Below are 20,478 nucleotides of genomic sequence, written 5' to 3'. Positions count from 1 at the left end.
AAGGAGGATAGAAGGAGAATTGATGCCTTTGAGCTGTGGTGCTGGAGAAGAGTATTGAATGTACCATGGACTGCTAAGAAAACAAACAGATTCATCCTGGAGAGGGTTAAACCAGGTGGGTCTTGGAGGCAAGGATTCTGAGGCTTCGTCTGACATACTTTGGACATGTTGTAAGGAGAGATCGGTCCTTGGAGAAGGACATCATGCTTGGGAGAGTAGAGGGCAGGCACAGGAGGGGAAGGCCCTGTAGGAGATGGATTGATTCAGTGACTGGGGTAACGGGAATGAGTGTGTTGGAGACAGTGAGATTGGCACAGGACAGAACAGAGTTTAGGGCTGTTGTACATAGGGTCGCTATGAGTTGCAAGCGACTCAACGGCCCATAACAACAACATGTTTAATACTACATGAAAACAAAATATTGGTGAAGATATATTAAAAAATAGAGCAATACATTGACAGGGAACTGTTAGAAGTTCATGCTGGATTTAGAAGAGGCCATGGTACCAGGGTGTTATTGCTGATACCAAGATCTTGGTTGAGAGCTGAGAATATCAGATGAATGTCTATTTGTATTTTATTGACTATGCTAAGGCATTTGTGTGGATCACAACAAACCTTGAGATGAATGGGAATTCCAGAACACTTAATTATGCTTATATGAAATCTATACTCAGATCCAGAAGCTCTTGTCCAAGCAGAGCAAGGCAACACTGCATGGTTTAAAATGAAGAAGGTGTGTCAGGGGTGTATCCTCTCTCTGTATCTATCTTAATGCTGAGCAAATTAGTAGAGAAGCTAGACTTTATGAAGAAGAATGTGGCATCAGGTTTACAGGAAGGCTCACCAACAATCTGCACTATGCAGATGACACAACTTTGCTTCCTGATTTTGAGGAGAACCTGGAGCGTTTGCTGCAGGAGATCAAGGACCACAACTACTGCCTTTAATATGAGTTACATCTCAACATCAAGTAACCAAAAATCTTCACCACTATACTAATAGGTAACATCATGATAAATGGGGAAAAGATTTAAATTATAAACAATTTCATCTTGTTTGGATCCACGGTCAGCACCATTAGTACCAGCAGTAACTGACTATATAGAGGTTTAATTTTTCCAAGTCAAGCACCTGAAACTTCCTCACTTATAATTTTATTTTTATGTTGTTGTTGTTGATACAGGTTTTTTTAAAATTTAGTTTCTGAATGTAAAACTTTGATCAATCTATTTGTTGTAGAGACACAGGAAGAGAGTAATATATTTTCTTTGCTTTATAAAATATTTTAAAGAAACTAATTCTCATGGGTATTGCACTGTTCCAATATTTTTGTTTGATTTTTCAGGAACAAAGCCGCCTCCTGCCTTGTGGCTTTGTAGCTATTGGTCTTTCATTGGCGTCTTTCCTGCTGATTCAGTCCTCTCCCTGGACGTACTACGTCTATTGTTTGTTGCCAGTGCCCATATGGTATGCGGTTCTGCGAGAGTAAGTAATGCAGCTCGCTACTTTGATTTTTCACTTCCTTTACAGTTAATTTGTATTTAAAATATACTCTATTTCTGTAGAATATTCCTCAAAGACATGTTCTTGATACCCTCAGGTTGTCAAGTTCCTTTAATTAATTGATCTCCCCCTTTAATTACTGATGGGTCAGAATTGATCATGGTTGACCCTCCAGCCAGCTGGCCTTCACGAGCTGTAAATCGTCCAGAAGGAGATTGCCTCTCTTTCTCCTGTGGCACAGCTGGTGGATTCGAACCACTTCGTTTTGGATTGGCAGCACAATATCCTACCCTCTTAGGCCACCAGAACTCCCTTTATTTCTAGGTACATAAAATGTTACCAATAAGTATCCTTTTAATTTGACCTTTTTTTCCTTTTAATTTTTTTTACCCACCTCAAGAAGCAGTGGCTGCATTCCTTTCTTAGTGTTTCTTTTATAAGGAAAATCTGGGGTAAAAGTAAAATTATCATTACTGATGATTGTCCTGTGCCTGTAGTGAGATTTGGTGACCTGGTGGTTAGAGTTTGCACTGTCAAGCCTAACGCACCCAGTTCGAATCCACCAGCTGTCCCTCGGGAGAAAGATGGGCTGTCTCCCATGTGATTTACTGTCTCTGAAAGCCTGCAGAAGGGTCAGCTATGAGTCATTTCCAACTCACAGCGCACAACAATAACAACACACTTAGAGGAGACTGAGTGCACAGTGGTTAAGCCCTTGCCTTCTAACTTATAAGTTGTTGGTTTGAATTAAAGACTTCTCACAAGTTGGACTGACAATGACTTCTTGTTTTATTGAAATTGATGGGATTTCAGTATGAGGTTAACATTGGTGATTTTTTCCCCTTAAGTTTTCAATTTGGATACTTTTCAGTTGATTATATTTTCTTTCTCATTTCCTATTTGGAACTATACTTATTTGCATTTACGTGATCATAAACAGAACACATCTATTTGGAAACCAAACTGCTTGCTATTGAGTTCATTCTAGTGACATTTAGGACCAAGCAGAGAGGCTGCATCCGGCTTCCTGGGCTAAGGCCTTCCTGGAAGCAACAGGCACACTTCCCCCTGAAAAATTGCTGGTGGTATTAATTGATTAATTGATTGCCAAATTAATTCAGAAATGACATATTTCCTACAGTAATTCTAGATTTTCAAAACAAAGTTTAGGTAAGTAAAAAAAGAAAAAAAAAAGAGAGTTTATCTTGGTTTGAAAATAACCTTAGTGGTGGGGGTGTTAGGTGCCATTGCGTACGACTCACAGCGACCCTGTGCACAGCCACCTGGAACCCTTCCCTAACCTGTGCCGTCCTCATCTCTGACACACCAGAGCCCGTTGCTGCAGTCCCCATGTCCATCCATCTCATTGGGAGTCTTCTACTCTTTCACTGACCCTCCATCTTTCCAAGTATGATGTCCCTTTCCAAGGAATAATCTTGCCTAACTACATCTAGAAGTGGAAAAGTTCCTGGTTTTTAGATTTGTTAAAACATTTTTAATCATTTGTATATATGTCTGAGAAGGAGTGACATCCAATTCCTAAACAACATGCCTCCAGAAACCCTATGAACTTTGATAAATTTTCGATAGATGTAGAGTGACGTCAGGCCTTTTGTTCAGAGGGTCGCAATGAGCTGTGCTCGACTTGAAGTCAATCAACAACAACAGCAACAATATTTTCCCATATATATACACACACGCACACAAAATAAATTATCTCTTTCTGTGGTTATTAAACAGATCTCAGGTTATCCGAGGCCTTGTCACGTCACTGCGGGCCTTCCCTCTGCGGCATTCTGTTGGTGCTCTGTGCGTCTTTATCTTGGGAATTGAAGTGTTGGTGAGTAACCCACCACATCGCAGTGCTTTCAGGGATCCTGTCCTGTGTGTGTAACTGGCTGAATGACCTCATTTCGTTTCTCCTTTGGGATGCTTTCCTAGGTGCTCAGTTTCTTCTACCGCTATATGCTTACAGCTGGACTCATCGCATTTGCTAGCTGGCCATTTGTCACTCAGCTGTGGACTCGAGCCAAGGTATACATCCCAATTTTCTCATGGAATGTAATCTTGTTAGGTACTATCAAGTTTAATACAGCGCATAGCAACCCTATGAACAACAGTCCTGAATTCTGCCATCATCATCTGTGTTATCCTTGAGCCCATTGCTGCAGTCACTGTGTCAATCCGTCTCTCATCAAGGGTCTTCCTCCCTTTCACTGACCCTCCGCTTTTCCAAGCGTGATATCTCTTCCCGAGGAATAACCTCTCCTAGCAACATGACCAAAGTGTGAGAGATGAAACTTCTCCATCCTTGCCTCCAAGGAGCACTCTGGCTGCACTTTGCCCAGGTCATATCTGTTCATTTTATTGGCAGCCCGTGGGATGTTCAATAACACACTCCGACATCACAGCTCAAAGCATCAATTTTACTAGCTGCTTTGTTTGGATGTGTGTTTAGCTCAAGGAAATGTTACTTCTCCCCCCTTTTCTAACAAGAGGCAGAAAATGTCCTCGTGAAAAGAGCCTGATCTTTGTGGGTTTTTTTTCCCTTATTAATTTTAATGAAAGTTTACATAGACTTTGGATCTTTTTGACTAGAGGACTGATTTAGCTTTTCATATTAAATAAAGACATTAGCAGTCCAACATGTAATATCCTGTGCCACCAGAGCTCCCTGTATTTAAGATGTTGTTGTGTACCATCGAGTCAAAACCGACCCATAGCTGACCTTTCAGAGGCTATTAATCCATGAGAGGAGATTGCCTATCCTTCTCCCTAGGAGCAGCTGGTGGATTTGAACCACTTGCCTTCCTGATTGCAGTGCAGTTTTTCTTACCTTTATGCTTACAGAGCTCCCTTGTATTTGTGATAGACTGTTCAAAAATGTTTTTACTTCTTATTTTCTTGTTTGCCAGTAAAGGACAGCATACTTCTATGAAGTATGTTACTATTTTTTTTTTTAAAAATTATATATTGGTTTGCTTACAAAGTTCAAATACACTGTTTCACACTATTCTTTTTTTAAATTTTATTTTATTTTACTATTTTTGTGTGTACCGTCAAATCAGATCTGACTGGTACAGGAGGAGAGTGCCCCTCCTTCCCCGGCAGAGCATCTGGTGGACTCGAACCGTGCACCTCTGGGACTGTAGTTGCAGCTTCTTGCCACTAGGCCACCTGAGCTCCCCTTTCACACTATTCTTCATTCACACGTGAAGTGTGTTCTTATGTTTCTTTATTTTGACTAACAAAGCAGGAAGAGGAATGCCTTCTTTTTATGTTTTAGGAATTAAAAATATCTCCAGATAATGGGATCATCAATGATTTTTTTTCTTTATTATAGAAAAAGTGATTTTCATATGGCTCCTGTCTGGTCTCAGGTGTTTGGTGACTAATTTATGCCAAGCTTCTTAGAAACACAATCAATCTACAGTGTAATTTGAATAGAATGAAGCTTTGGCTTGAGATATCAGCCCCAGGTTTGAAGCCTGATGTTTCATTTACTGGTCAAAGGCCTGGTATTAGTATCATAACTTCTCACAGCTCAGTTTCCTCATCTGAAATATTGGCAATAATAAACCCTAGCTCTTCTAAGCTATTGTGAGTACTGGATGGGATCATACACTTTTATTTCTATTATTAGTTACTTTTCAACGGTGTGCTCTGATGATCTAGAGCTAAGAAGCGGCCCTGCAATCCCGAAGGCACATTGTTCTAATCTGTGCGTCTGTGCAGGAGAAGGATAGGCAGTCTCCTCCTTTGCCATTAACTGCCTCTGAAAACCCACTGGAGGACCAGCTATAGGTCGGTTCAACTCGATGACACTCAGCAACAACAAACATTACTTTTCTGAGTGAACAGTTGTGAGGTCTTGCATTTTCCTTCAGGCTGCACCACCAGTTTTCTGTACCGTTTGTCCAATGAGAACCCTTTTCTCTATTTCAGATCACCTCACTGAGATGGACCTTCTTTTCTCTGCTTGTGGCCGTGTTTCCACTGATGCCTGTTGTCGGAAGAAAACCAGATATCTCCCTAGTGTATGGAAGTCTTCTAGCTTTGATTCTTTTCACCACAGCTGTTTTTCTCCATCCACACTATGAACTATGAACTTATGTTGGTCATGAGTGTATAATCACTTGAAGTGACTGGAAGTCAAAATACTCCCAAATAATTAATTATGGGCTGGCCTCGCTGTGAGAGGCACTACAGACTCCTGGAGATGCATCAGGTGTTCACAGACATGGTGCTGGACAGTGATATCTCAAATGCTACAAACAAAGTATAGGACAGCCTTCTTTTCTGTAGTTAGGATACAGGAAATAGTTTTATATGGAAAAATATTCTGTTGCCAAAACAAAATGGCCAAACTCCATGATGAAATTCCTATCTGTCTTCGAACACATCCACACTTAATGATCTGAGAAAAATGGAATGCTTTCCTCTTTCTCCCATTATGTCTCTCAAACCGTTATGTAATTTTCTGCAGTTTACCTAAACTCCCCCTTACACTGATGTATTTGTTTATCCTCACTAGAATCCAAATATAGACTTTAAATCTTAGTGTTAAATGAAAAAAAAGCAAAAATCTGTATAATACAGTTGTAGGGTTCTTGGTAGTCTGGCTAACTAGAATAAAAAACATATTTATTTACCATTGAGTTAAAATATATTTTATCTGTCTTCATCTTGCATAGCATGTTTGTGTGTGTATACATGTCTAAGAGGTGACTATGTTATTTGATCTGCGAGCATCAGTTTTTCTATCATCCCCAATGGACACAGAGAAGATGAAACTCAGTGGCTCAGTGGCCACCGACAGACGGAGCCCCTTAAACGCCTTCCTGGAAGCTGATTGCAAAAGACGTGTGGAGCCCCTGAAAGCCTCTGTCGGCCGAGTGTCTGCAGTCCTCTGTCAGCATGGCTTAATTTATACCTTAGGTCTAGCCCTTCTCTCTCTTCTACTTTTCTCTTCAGACAAGCAACTCAAAATATTTAAGATAAAGTTTACATGATTGTTTTTTGCAAATCTTTGCTTGGTGAGTGTTTAGAAATATCAGGCTTGTTGCCATAATTGAAAGCGTTGTTGATTTTGTTTGGGATTTTTTTATTATTTTGGCAATATGTTTTTTCTGTAATCTGAATTCTGAGACCTTCTTGTTCTGGGAGCACAGGAAAGTGTTTTTGGGTTTGGCTTCGGCTTTTTCAACACGACAAACAGAGTGCATGTCTCTGGTGCTTTGTCTCATGTAACACGAGTGACTGTTAGTCATTGGACAATAAATAATATCAAAGAGATAGAATTTTTTTGATGTAATAGAGCTCAAACAATAGTTTTTTTGGTAGTGATCACTTGTAACTTCAGAAAACATAATAAGCCTGATATTCCCCAAAGACCATAATTTATGATCCCTTTAATGTACAAATATTCCATCTACCTCCTGGCCTTGTAAAGAGATGCTGAGAGCCAAGCACTGACCATATTCTTCCTTTCATGTGGCCATGGCAACAAGGTCAGTGATAGAGGGGAGTTGTATGCTGCTAGGAAGAATTCTTGTTAGGAGCTGTGGAGTCAGTTCTGATTCACTGACCCTACCTGGGACAGAACCAAACCTCATAATCATTGCTATGTCTGGGCCCCTGGTTGCAGCCATGGGGTCAGTCTATCTAGTTGAGGGTCTTCTTTGGTTTTAATGAACTTCTGCTTTACCAAGCATGATGTCCTTCTCCACGCACTCCTTATAGTATGTCCAAAGTGAGACAAATCCTCACCATCCTGGCTTTTAAAGAGCCTTCTGGCTGTGTCTTTCCAAGACTGATCTGTTCACTCTTCTGATTGTCCATGACATATTCAGTATTCTTTTCAAACACTGTAACTCAAATGTACTGATACTTTTTCAGTCTTCCTTGTTCAATATCTTGCTTTTACATGCATATGAGATGGTAGAAAATACTTTGGGCTGAATCAGTCATATCTTAGTCCTCAAAATGACATCTTAGCTTTTGAACACTTCCAAGGTATGTTGTGCAGTCGATATATACCCAATAAGATATGTCTTTTTAACTGCTACTCCCAAGGGTATTGATTATGGAGCCAAATAAAAGGAAATTCTTGACAACTTCAGTATTTTCCCTGATTCTCATTATTATATCTCTTGGTCTAATTTTGGACCTTTTACTTTTCTGTATGTTCAGATATAATCCATACTAAAGGCACTTATTTATCTCTTTCAAGAAGTACCGTGAGTCATCTGCACTTTCAGCAAGCATGACTGTATCATCTGCCTCTCACATGTTGTTAGGGAGGTGTCCTCCAGCCTTCATCACAATTCTTCTTCAGACAAAACAGCTTCTGATATTATTTGCTTAGCATGCAGATTGAAAAAAGTGTGATGAAAAGATAGAACCCTGATGCACACTTTTTAAATTTTAATGGGAATGCTATAGATTAAAAATACAGATACTTCCTGTATGAATAGAAGTGTTATGTCATCAAATGTATGTGGATGACTTAGTTTGTTTACTTCATGCTTATATTTCTTTTGTGACATTCATCCAAGGTAGAAATATAAATGCTTGTGGGATCCAAGAAATTTTAAAAATAAACTAAGATTTTTGTTTTTGCTATACCTGTATATCTACTTTACTTCTTTATATTGTTTAAATAAAATGATGAGAAGTTTTATATGAAAATGTTTTATATTGTCAGATATTATGTTTTTGGTAAATATTACGTATTATGTTATTGTTATTGTTGTCAAGTCAAGTCAGATAATATTATGTGTTTGGTTACTGAAATTTAAGATTCTGAATTATGTTTTGAAACAGAATGTATGCAGGCTTGCTGGTTCTTCTGCTGTGTCTGTTTGCCATAACATCTCTCATTAGAAGTAAAGGTAATTTTGTAAGTGAAGAGCTGCTGGTACCTCTGTTGCAGGTCAGTAACATGTTTTCAACACTGAAGTACATTCATGTCACACTCAGAGACACTTTAGGTTGTATTTTGTTACGTTATTTTGAAAATGTCATAGTGTTTATTATTGTGGTGGGTTTTTTTTTTCTTATCAGCTAAAAAGACATGGAATTATATTCTCTGAAAAGTGTAAAAAAACAAACTAGCCATCAGGAGGAAGCCTGTAACCTAGCAAGCAGAGTTCCGAGGACATTTCTCTGTTAAACTTTACAATATGTTTCTGTTGACTTGTTTGACATTTTTACTCTCATTTATCTTCTGAAGAACAGTTTTAAAACATTTTCCATTGATTAAAATGCACACTGAATTTCCCAAATACTATATGACAAATCTCCCTATTAATGTACTGTTCTAGCCATCTTTTAATAAACTTCAGCAAAGTTTTATACCCATGTGATATTAATGATATTGTTTGATAATTTTCACAATATATTGCTCCACTTTCTTTTTTTTCCACCCCCAGTGGGGACAAATTTGGCTCTCACAGTCACTTGGCCAGGGAGCTGTCTTCCAAACTTGTTGGTATAGGCTAATGACCATTTCCAGAGCTGTATCTCTTGCAGCCATATCAACAGAGCACATACTGTGTGTCAGATGCTGTAATGGATTTTGCAGATACAGAGACAAGATAAGCAAATGCATTGCATCACAGATACAAGCAAATCCACGTCACCATTGCTATTAGGTGCTGTGAACACAGTGAAACCTTCCCTATCCTGCCCTGTCCTTGTAGTGTCTGTCATGCTTGAGCCATTGTTACCGTCACTGTGTCAGTGCGTCTTGTCGAGTGTCATTCTCAACCTTTCATGACCCTTTACTTTTCCCAACGTGATGTCCTTTTCTAAGGACTGGTGCCTCCTGACAACATGCCAAAGTCTGTGAGATGAAGTTTCACCATCCTTGCCTCTAAGCAGCACCCTGGTTGCTCTTCCTCTAAGACTGTTTGCTGTAAAGCCACTAGTGGATAAGTATTACCTAAAAATCACTGATAGTCCTTGTATTTTAAGAACGAGGTGCTCACTCAGGCCACAGATATATGAATGAAAGAATGAACAAATAGATGGATTTTATAGTTGAGGCAGGGAGGCCAGAGATGGTTATTATATATATGGAACTGAACTTGTTCCACTCTTTCCGCTGCCTTAATTTAACTTTAACAATAGAAATGAGTAAACTTCTGAGTAAAACATTGTGATACCACATTTCAGAATTCTCCTGAAAGCGTGAAATGCATCATTTCATACTTGCAAGAGGACTTTTGCTTAGTTCAAGAACACTGACTCAGCCTGGCCACCATTCGGGGAGCTGGGTCCATATGGTTCAACAGCATTTTGGCCAGACTCTCTGTGCTCCCCGCTCTTGCCTGGACGTTCTTCCTAGTGTGTGAGTGAGTCCCAGCCCCTCCAGTGACGACCCTTTTCTGTCTCTGTGTTCAGATGCTGAGCACGGCGCTCTCCATGCTGGTCGTGTCCAGCACCCATCACAGTCTGCTCAGGAAGGAAGGACTGCCTCTCCGCAATCAGGTCGTTAGCTGGACCGTCCTGGGTGAGTGACCTCCAGTCACTGGGCAGAAAATGACCCACTTCTGCCATTATGATTGACCCACTTCTGCCATTATTACTGCTCTTGGAAGAAATGGTTTTATGAAGATAGTAATAGCCAGCTCTTCCTGCTGTCTCTTGCTTGAGTATGCCAGAATGTGAGTTTGCAAATTTTTGAAAGAATGTCATATTAAACTATTGCATAAATCTTCTGCATGGAAATGAAGAAAATCTGAATAATTTAAACCAAAATATAGTTAAAAGAAAAGAAATGTAATCTTAAATAAAAGTGTCAAGTAACAAGCTTTTTTATAACAATGAGTTGGGCAAATCCAGCCTTATGTTAAAATGCCCTACAAATGATTAATGTTGCACATGCTAATGCATGAAATAATGAAAATATCCTACAGCGAACGGGCTAACTGGTGACAGAACTTGGCTAACTGGTGACAGAGCTCGTGGTGCCCGTGCAGTAGCCTGGCTCCCGGCTCTGGCGCTGACCCAGGACCTGCTCTGTGTCGTTGCAGCCTCCTCCCTGGTGGTGCCTCTGCTGAGTCCCTCCGTCCTCCTCCAGCGACTGCTCAACATCCTTCTGTCCCTGATGCCCACCTACCTGCTGCTAAGCACGGGGTATACATTTCAATAACATTGTATCTAATACTTGAAAGCTTTAAATGATAGTTAACATTTTATCTATTAGTATTTAAGCTCTAGAAGTAAAAATTGTTAGTAATCATGAGAGATGAATGAAAAATATTTTTGATTCTGTAAGAATTGTACTTGACAATCCATAATCTAGTTTTTTCTATTTAATAGAAATTTTACAGAGTTACTTATTGTCGTCCTTTGGCCTTTTCCCTGAAGTTATTGAAAATGTCATTTTCTATATGTCTAGAAAATTCCATTTGATTATGTGGATGTTTTAAGTGTCAAATAATTAGTGCAATTTTATGTTGTATTCCTTTTATGCCTTTGGATTGTTTATCCTTCTTTGAATTTTATTTTTTTCTGCATATCTATCTATCTATCTATCATCTATCTATATCTCATAGTATAGATATTCTTGTTATTCAGGGAACTTTCAGTATATTTTTTCCAAAAGTTAAAGACTCTGTTATTTTTTATTATTATTATTGAAACTTTCTGAAAACTAAATAAAGAACAGGAGCTTGATTTGGGCAGATCCTGAAGCACTTTTTTTTAGGGTTTAGTGAAAGTGAAGATAATAATATATTCCCTTCAATGACTTTGGTTAATTGTTTACTTGCTTTTTCATTTTACTTCATTATAACAACACTAACACTGCATGGTTCAAAATTGGGAAGGGTATATGCCAGGGATGTGTCCTGTCTGCATACCTTTTCAACCTGTGTGCAGAACAGGTCATCTGGGATGCTGGGCTCTATGAGGAGAAATGTGGCTTCAGGATTGGTGGAAGATCTAGCAACAATCTGCATTACGCAGATGACACAACCCTACTTGCTGAAACTGAGGAGGACCTGAAGCACTTGCTGCAGAGGGTCAAGGACTGCAGCCTTTAATATGGATTGAGGCTCAATGTCAAGAAGACAAAGATTCTCACCACTGGACCAATTGGCAGCATCAGGATGGATGGTGAAGAGATTGAGATTGTTCACAGCTTTAGTCGGCTTGGCTCCACAATCAACACTCTTGGCACCAGCAGCCAGGAAATTAAAAGACGTATTGCGATGGGAAAGTCTGATGTTAGAGACCTCTCTAAATTACTGAAGACCAGCGGTGTCTCTCTGAAGACTAAGGTTCGTCTGATACAGGCCATGGTCTTTGCAATCACTTGTTATGCATCAGAGAGTTGGACAATGACTAGGGAGGATAGAAGGAGAATTGATGCCGTTGAGCTTTAGTGCTGGAGAAGAGTATTGAATGTACCATGGACTGCCAAGAAAACAAACAGACTCATCCTGGAGAGGGTTAAACCAGTCTGTTCCTTGGAGGCAAGGATTCTGAGGCTGTGTCTGACATACTTTGGACATGTTGTAAGGAGAGACTAGTCCTTGGAGAAGGACATAATGCTTGGGAGGGTGGAGGGCAGGTGCAGGAGGGAAAGGCCCTCTAGGAGATGGATTGATTTGGTGACAGGGGTAATTGGGATGAGTGTGTCGGAGACAGTGAGATTGGCACAGGACAGAACAGAGTTTTAGGGCTGTCGTATATAGGTATATAGGGTCGCTATGAGTCACAAGCAACTCAACGGCACATAACAACAGCAACAAGTAGAGAAAGGATTTATTCTGTATCCTGAGCAAATTATTGAGAAGTTTGACTGCATGAAGGAGAATGTGGCTTCAGATTGAAGGAAGATTCATCAATAACCTTCGATATGCAGGTGACACAACCTTGCTTGCTGAAAGTGAGGAGGACTTGAAGAAGAAGATCAAACACAGGTCAAATGCGGCCTTCAATATGGATTGTATCTCAATATATAGAAAACAAAAAAATTTCTCGCCACTGGACCAATAGGTGACATCATGATAGATAGAGAAAAGATTGAAATTGCCTATAACTTCATCTTACTTGGATCCACAATCGATACGCTTGGTGGCAGCAGTCAGGAGATCAGGAGATATATTGTCCTGAGAGTCTGCAGTCAGAAACCTCTCCAAATCATGGAGGAGCAAGGATGTTAGAGTTAAAGCAGTGTCCAAATCACACTCTACTAGGAAGGTTCGGCATGACTATTTTGTATTAAAAAAGAATATGTAAATTAGTGAAATGCAGTTTTATTATTTTTCAGAATTAACATAACAATCACGAATGCATTCTTATTCAGAGCATAAAGGAGATTAATTTTCAATAGCACTAATTATGCAAATGGAAGCTATTATAATACTGAAAAATTGGATTTTTCCCCTCTTCAAGTAATGAAGAATTTGCCTCTGAAATTTTGTTTGCATTATCCTTTTCTTATTATGTAGTAGAAATCTACGTGCTTTTCCAGTCCTGTTCAGTCTGCACAGAGGCCCTAGGAACAGTTCCTCACCCAGCAGGGTTTCATTATGTTCTCTTAGGGCCTCTACCAACATTTTATTGGCTATTTCAGTCTCTTGATTCAAATATGCAGATAATAGTTTAGGTTTTGATTATCTTTAAACATAAAGTCCTGTAGGAAAATGCCCTAATTTGTTTACCTCCTTATTACAAAAGAAAGTTATCATAGTTTATAGATTTTTAAAGGGTATAAATATGTAGCATGTTTTATAGAATTTTGGTTTTTTTATATATATTACAAGGATTACTTTAATACATAATTACAAATATTTAAAAAATTGTGGTCCTTGTTTACTCCAGGTATAGCTCTTGATGGAATTAATTAATCGATAGTGAAGTGTTTCCCTTGGCATCCATGGTGTGTTTTAAGCACTATTCAGGCCTATAGACCATCCAGTTAGCAAACCATAGACCTCTACAGAACTGTAAGCTGCTTGAAAACAAGACTTGTATTTTTCAGAGTTAGACAATTACAGAATGTCTGCATTAGCTTAGGTAGGCAGGCCATTTCTAAGAATTTATTTGCTCTAGCTTTATAATTTTTTTATTATACTCCTTCATAGTATGCTGTCATTATTGTTTATATTTAATTTGATTTTGTTGATCCATCACCCACTTAATTTCTTTATTTTTCTTATTTGCGCCTTCTCCTTTTCTTTTGCAAGATTTAACAGGGCCTTGATTTTATTAATTCTCCAAAGAACCAACTTCTAGTCTAGTTGATTCTTTCTATTGGTTTTTTGGTTTTCTATCTTATTTCTACTTTTAACTTCTGGAGCCTCTGTAGGCTTTGTTTGCTGTCCTACTTCTAATTGTTGGAGATGTTGGGTTAAGGTGTTGCATTTGGTTTTTTCTGTTTTTGAAGTGTGTGTTTATTGCTAGGGAGCTCTGGTTGCCTAGTGTGCTCTCAACGAAAAGGTGGTTTGTTCAAATCCACTAGCTGCTCTGTGGAAAAAGGATGAGCAGTCTCTTCCTATGTGACTTACAGCCTCTGAAAACCTACTGGAGGGTCAGCTATAAGTCAATTTCAACTTGACAGCAATGAGTAAGTAGTGTTTCTATCAACTGACCTCTGGGTGTTGCTTTTGGTATGGCCCCACCTTTTGCATTTTCATTCTAATTTTTTTCCAATAATTTTTTTTTTTTACTTTTTAAATTTCTTCTACTAAGTACTGTTCAAGCAGGTTGTTCTTTAGTTCCCATTTGGCTTGTTTCCTCTGATCTCTCTTGTTGATTTCTAATTTTTCAGGCTTATGATTGGAGAAGATGCTTTCTAGGATCACTATGTCGTTTAACTTATTGAGGCTTACTTTGTGACCACACATATGGTCCATTCCGGAGAATGTCCCTTGTGCACTGGAGAAGAATGTGCACTGTGCTTTGTTTGGTGGAATGTTCTAGATATGTCTACAAAATCCAGTCGGTTGATTAGATTTTGTTTTTTTTTTAGTTCTTCTCTGTCTTTATTGAGCTGCTTTCTAGTTGTTCTGTTCCAACTGAAGTGGTATACTGAAAATCCCTACTATTTTTATGGAGTTGTTTCTCTCTTCAAATCAATTAAAATTTGATTTATGTTTCTTATAGCTCTGTCATTTGTTGCATATATATTAATTGTGGGTTTTGTCCCCTTGTTCACTGAACCCTTTCATCATTATAGAATGTCCTTTCTTGCCTCTGGGAGGGCCTGGAGGACAAGGGAGTGAGATTCCACTTTCCTTATAGTCATCCGTCCGCCAGTGTGAACAACCGCAGTCTAGTGTTCCCAGCCCAGAGCAGATGGCTGTTCAGAATGACTGTGCTTCTCTGTTTATGGTTCTGCCTTACATATTTTTTCCTATTTGATTATTTCATTCAGGTTCTTCTATCAGCTAGTGCTTACAATACTTGGTTCTCTTAATATATAAATTTAGTGTTCCCGAGTAATCACCAGTACCTGTTCTCTTCTTTTTCTAGTGTCTTCATTACAGAGGGTCTGAACTGCTTATCTAGTCTGTCCTCATATCCCCAAAACCTCCACGTATATTTCTTTTCACTTGGGAATTGCTCTTGGTCTTAATGTCTTATTTTTGTGCATATTTGTCACTTACTTTTAGAATGATTTAAAAATCTATACTATTTTAATTAGATGATAGTTCTCAAGAGTTGAAATAAAAGTGTTAATTTTCTTTTCTACCCTCTGTCATGCTTGGAAGGGTGGAGGGACAGCGCAGGAGAGGAAGGACCTCTATGAGGTGGATTGATTCGGTGACTGGGATAATCGGGATGGGAGTGTCGGAGACAGTACGATTAGCACAGCAGGACAGAGCGGAGTTTAGGGCTGTTGTACATAGGGTCGCTATGAGTTGCAACCAACTCGACAGCACATAACAACAACAACAACATCTGGAAAACCGAAAAATAATTTAAATTTTGTGATATTATGATTTAAAAATATCATCTAGATTGCTCTAATTTTGAGAAAGACCTCTTAAATGTGTAATTTTTATTTGCTGTAATTTTTATTTTCTTAACCATTTTCCTCTTTCTCCACACACGAGGTATGAAGCTCTCTTTCCCTTAGCGTTGTCCTGCTTGATGCTGGTCTGGATACAGATGGAACAAGAAGCTTTAAGACAATCTGGTGTTTCCTGTACACAGAAGGTAGTTTATCAAAATCATTGTCTAATTTACTCAATTTACATCCTTTAGTTTATAAAAGTCTGGGATTCCCATTCTTATCAAGGTTAGCCAAAACTTGTTGTGATTCGCATAGTTAAATGCCTTTGTGTAGTCCGTGAAACCCAAACAGACATTCTTCTTGTACTCTCTCTGCTTTCAGCTAAGATCCATTTGACATTGGCAATGATGTCCCTAGTACCATGGCCTCTTCTAAGCCTGATCTGTACTCCTGGTAGTTCTCTGTTGTTGTACTGTTCCAGTAGTTTCTGGATAATCTTCAGCAGGATCTTGCTTGCATGTGATATTAGTGATATTGAGTATTTCCACATTCTGTTGGTTCACTCTTTTTTTGGAATGGGAATCAGTATGAATTTTGTCCAGTCAGCCAACTAGGTTTTCAGATTTCTTGGCACAACTTGGTGAGCACATCCAGGCAGCATCTATTTGCTGAAATATGGCAATTTGTATTCCATCAATTTCAGTATTGTTGTTGTTGTTATGTGTTGTCCAGTCACTTGCGACTTATAGCGACCCTATGTACAACAGCCCTAAACTCTGCTCTGTCCTGTGTCAATCACACTGTCTCTGACATTCCCATCCTGATTACCCCAGTCACTGAATCAATCCATAACATAGAGGGTCTTCCCCTCCTGCGCTGTCCCTCCACCCTACCAAGCATGATATCCCTCTCCAAGGACCAGTCCCTCCTTACAACATGTCCAAAGTATGCTAGACGGAGCCTCAGAATCCTTGCCTCCAAGGAGCCTCCTGGTTTAACCCTTTCCAGAATGAATCTTTGTTTTCCTAGCAGTCCGTGGTACCCTCAACCAACACCAAAGCTCAAAGGCATCAATTCTCCTTTTATCTTCCTTAGTCATTGTCCAACTCTCTGATGCATAACAAGTGATTGCAAAGACCATGGCCTGTATCAGATGCACCTCCAGAGAGACACCATTGCTCTTCAGTACTCTGGAGAGGTCCCTAACAGCAGACTTTCCCATGACAATACGTCTTTTTTAATTTTCTGGCTTCTTTTGCCAAGAGTGTTGACTGTGGAGCCAAGCAAACTAAAACTGTGAACAATCTCAATTAGAAAACTCTACTAGATTTTAAAAGTACTTTATGCTAGAGAGTAAAATTGATGTCACATATTTTTTGGTTTGTTTTGGAACTGTATGTTATTACTATAGCAACCTGTTTACCTTTTGACAAATATTATTTGTCATAATTAAGTTATGTTGTTGTGTACCATTGAGTCTGAATTGACCCATAGCTGACCTACAGCAGGTTTTCAGAGGCACTTAATCTCACAGGAGGAGACTGCCTGTCCTTCTGTGGAGCATACGGTGGATTGGAGCCTTTGGGATTACAGTGCAGTTTCATACCACTTGGCCACCAGTGCTTCCTTAAGCTATATGTAAACTGTGGTGTTGTTGTTGATTGCCTTTGAGTCAAGCACAACTCACAGCGACTCTATGGAGAAAAGGCCTGTAGCCCCTCTACAACTATCGACATTTATCCTAGTTCATAGAGTTTCCAGAGGCATGTTGTTTAGGAAAGGGATGTCACTTCTGCTTCCAAACCTATAGGAGAGGATTGATTGATTGATAGGTCAGTCTGAGAGTTATCTCTGTAGCCACTGTAACTTGGACTGTAAGTTTTCCTTTTGGTGTAAAAATAACTTATCAGTGTGTATTACCATTTTTCTTCTCCTCTCACAGCTCACCAGTATTGAATTCCCCTGGAACGTGGATATAGCCCAGTTCCGGCAGCTCTGCCTGGATGACGTCCGCAGGGCCTTTTTCCTTGTATCCTTCATTGGAAATTTTCCTTATGAGGAGCTCTGCCTCCCGTTTAATGGAGTGAGAAGATGTAGAGAATGTTCCTACCCATTTATAGTCCCCTTAGTATAATAGGAGGCTTTTGGTTAATAGGATACCTATATATATTTGTTCCTTAATATTTAGCTACATTTGCCCAAAACCGTAAGTTTTGTTTATTTCTTTATTTCAGTTGTGATTTGGGTGAAAGTTTACAGAGCAAATTGGTTTTCCATTCATCAGTCCATATATAGTTTGTTTCATGACATTGATTGTAATCCCCATAATGCAGTAACACTTCCCATTTCTTACCTGTGCTTTTTGTTTCTAACCATCATTCTTTCCTATCCTTTCCGGTCCTCTGAATTCTATCCCTGGGAAATAATTGCTTTTTGATTGTGCTAAGGAGGGCATGCCTCCTGGGTGCTACTGATTCATCCTATAGACCTGTCTATTCTTTGGAAGTTGAACCATGGGAGTGAATTCTGCTCCAGGCTTAGTAGCTGACTTAAGGTCACAGTCCTTTGTACTTACCAGACCATTAAGCCTAGTGTTTTTGTGAAATTAGAACTGAGACACAATGGAGATTTGTACACCAGTATTCAAACAGCATTATTCACCATCACAAGAACATGGAAGCAGCCCAAATGTCCAAACAAACTAAATGGCTTGGGAGATTGTGGTACATTCACACAATGGAATACTACACAGCAGGAGCAATGATTTAAAAATTACTCCATAACTTTAGAGAGACTGGAGGGCATTATGTTGAATGAACTAACTCAGTCTCATAAGGACAAATTCTGCATAAGACCATTATTGTAAAAATAGAAGGATAACTAGTGAAATGTGTACGGGGGTCTAAGGAGGGAAGGGGTGGGAGCAGAGGGGTGAGGACAGGTAGAAGTGACAAAAGAGTTGCACAGTTTGGTAGGTAGAGGAAGGGGGTAAAGGAAATGGGAAAGATACAGTGGGGACCTGAAAGACAGGGTAATGGTGGGCATAGTCCAATGGTGAATAATTTTATAAAATATAATGCATGGGAATGAGTGTATGAAACACAATATAGAGAAGACTAGCGTGAAACACAATGTATAAAAACCTTAGCAAACCAATAGAAAAATAAAATTTTAAAGAAGCATAAAAAATAGCTATGGAGAAAAGATTCAACCCTGACACATTGCTTCTTGATTTTAAACCAAAAACCCTTGCTCTGTTTAGACAGAAGCTTTTGGTCTAGATAGAGAGATTTCCATGGTCCATTAATCCTTTGGACCAATTATATCCATGAGTCCTTGATTTTCTTCATTTTTCTATTGACAGACAGAGACCAATATTTGGATCTTAGATACTATTCTCTACTTTTAGGAGTCTAGTCCCTACTCACTGCAGGAGGACGTAGAACGTTGTCTCTGTTATGCACTTGCCTGGACTGTTCCCCGAGATTGTGGCCCAAGCCTCCAAGTTGAGTGACATGTTACTTCAGGGTGTTTGATTATGGTAGATATGTTTTCATGACTTTGTTCCTTTCCTGCTCTTTTGTATACATGGATATATATTTACAGCATATACAAATTGATATGTAGAAATGTCAATACCTTCACACTCCCAACTACTGAAGTTTCACAGTAAAAAGTAAAAAATAAAAGTCTACAGTCTTCAGAAGAAAGGAAATTACAAAGATTAGAGCATAAATAAATGAAACAAAAATAACAGAATAAGCAAGACTGGAAGTTAGTTCTTTGAAATATTACCTAAATAGAAAAACAATTGGCAAATTGAAGAAGACTAAGAGGAGCAGGTGCAAATAATATGAGTTACTTTAGAGAAGCAGCTGAAATCATTCCCAAGCTCTCATCACACCTCTCTACTGTTCCTTGAGTGTGTCGTTTTATGTCCCCACTCTTTCTTGCATTATTAACCCTCTTGACCTCTTCTGTATATAATCATAATCTTATTATATGGTGAATATATAAACAAAGATTTTGAATCTCCATTTCACAAACTTTGGGCATGTTGTAAGGAGGGACCAGTCCTTGGAGAAGGACAACATGTTTGGAAGGGTGGAGGGACAGCCAAGAGAGGAAGACCCTGAATGAGATGGACTGACTCAGTGCGTCAGAGACAATGAGATTGTCTCAGGATAGGGCAGGGTTCAGAGCTAATGTGCATCGGGTCACTATGAGTCGGAAACAACTCTATGGCACACAACAACAACACATAGCAAAAATACTTGATTCACATTTGTTGGCTTAGTTTCTACTTTCCTGTCTGACAGATGGTGGAGAGTAATAAGGGGTGGTGATTTTGTTGATTCATTGAATGAATGTATTAATAAGTCTTTTAAAGGCTTCACTCATCCACTACTGTGTGTGTGTGTGTGTGTGTGTGTGTGTGTGTGTGTGTGTAATAATAAAACCATTGAAATATAATGACCCTTTAAAAGAACCAGACATTTTAAGTACTGGTAGTAAGTCCTTGGACACCAACAAGATTATTTTCTTCTTGTATACTATCAAATTAGATCCAACAGGCACAGGAGGAGACTGCCCTTCCTTCTCCAGCAGAGCATCTGGTGGATTCGAACCATGTACCTTTGGGATTGCAGTGCAGCTTCTTGCCCCTAGGCCACCAGAGCTCCCTCTCTGCAGGGCGATCTGGTGGTCCAGTTCATGGGGAGTTTCACTGCAAGTGTAACGACCACATGGAAAAGATGCTATATTATTTCTTTTTGGCCCTTTCAAAGCACTTAGCTCCCAGGAGCAAGCACATTTGTAATGAACTACAAAAACAGTAGTAGAACTCTCATGCCAGAGAAGATGAAATGAATAATCTTTCCTAGGTAACCAGTGACCCAGTGCATCTGAACTTGTAGATTTTTCCATCCTCAGAGTATCATTCTTAAATCTGTTTCTTGGAAAATGTATTTACGAGGAGATGCAGGAGAACATTTGAA

The 20,478-nt window shown here is 39.2% G+C and overlaps 1 protein-coding gene across 1 annotated transcript in view; it reads left to right on the top strand.

The window, feature by feature from the left end:
• Positions 1 to 20,478, top strand: part of PIGN (phosphatidylinositol glycan anchor biosynthesis, class N) — a 60,427-nt gene that overhangs the window by 33,595 nt on the left and 6,354 nt on the right. The window contains exons 14-22 of the mRNA XM_006892728.1: positions 1,349 to 1,488; positions 3,247 to 3,346; positions 3,448 to 3,540; positions 5,452 to 5,543; positions 8,332 to 8,440; positions 9,913 to 10,021; positions 10,545 to 10,647; positions 15,582 to 15,684; positions 17,424 to 17,510. Of these exons, the coding sequence (XP_006892790.1) occupies positions 1,349 to 1,488; positions 3,247 to 3,346; positions 3,448 to 3,540; positions 5,452 to 5,543; positions 8,332 to 8,440; positions 9,913 to 10,021; positions 10,545 to 10,647; positions 15,582 to 15,684; positions 17,424 to 17,510 (936 nt within the window). The remainder of the gene's footprint in view (positions 1 to 1,348; positions 1,489 to 3,246; positions 3,347 to 3,447; positions 3,541 to 5,451; positions 5,544 to 8,331; positions 8,441 to 9,912; positions 10,022 to 10,544; positions 10,648 to 15,581; positions 15,685 to 17,423; positions 17,511 to 20,478) is intronic.

The sequence above is a fragment of the Elephantulus edwardii genome, unplaced genomic scaffold (assembly GCF_000299155.1).
Source record: "Elephantulus edwardii isolate Elephantulus edwardi_28Jun2011 unplaced genomic scaffold, EleEdw1.0 scaffold00118, whole genome shotgun sequence".
Taxonomy (NCBI): Eukaryota; Metazoa; Chordata; class Mammalia; order Macroscelidea; family Macroscelididae; genus Elephantulus; species Elephantulus edwardii.
Note: the sequence above shows the minus strand (reverse complement) of the source record. Positions and strands in the feature narration are given on the sequence as shown.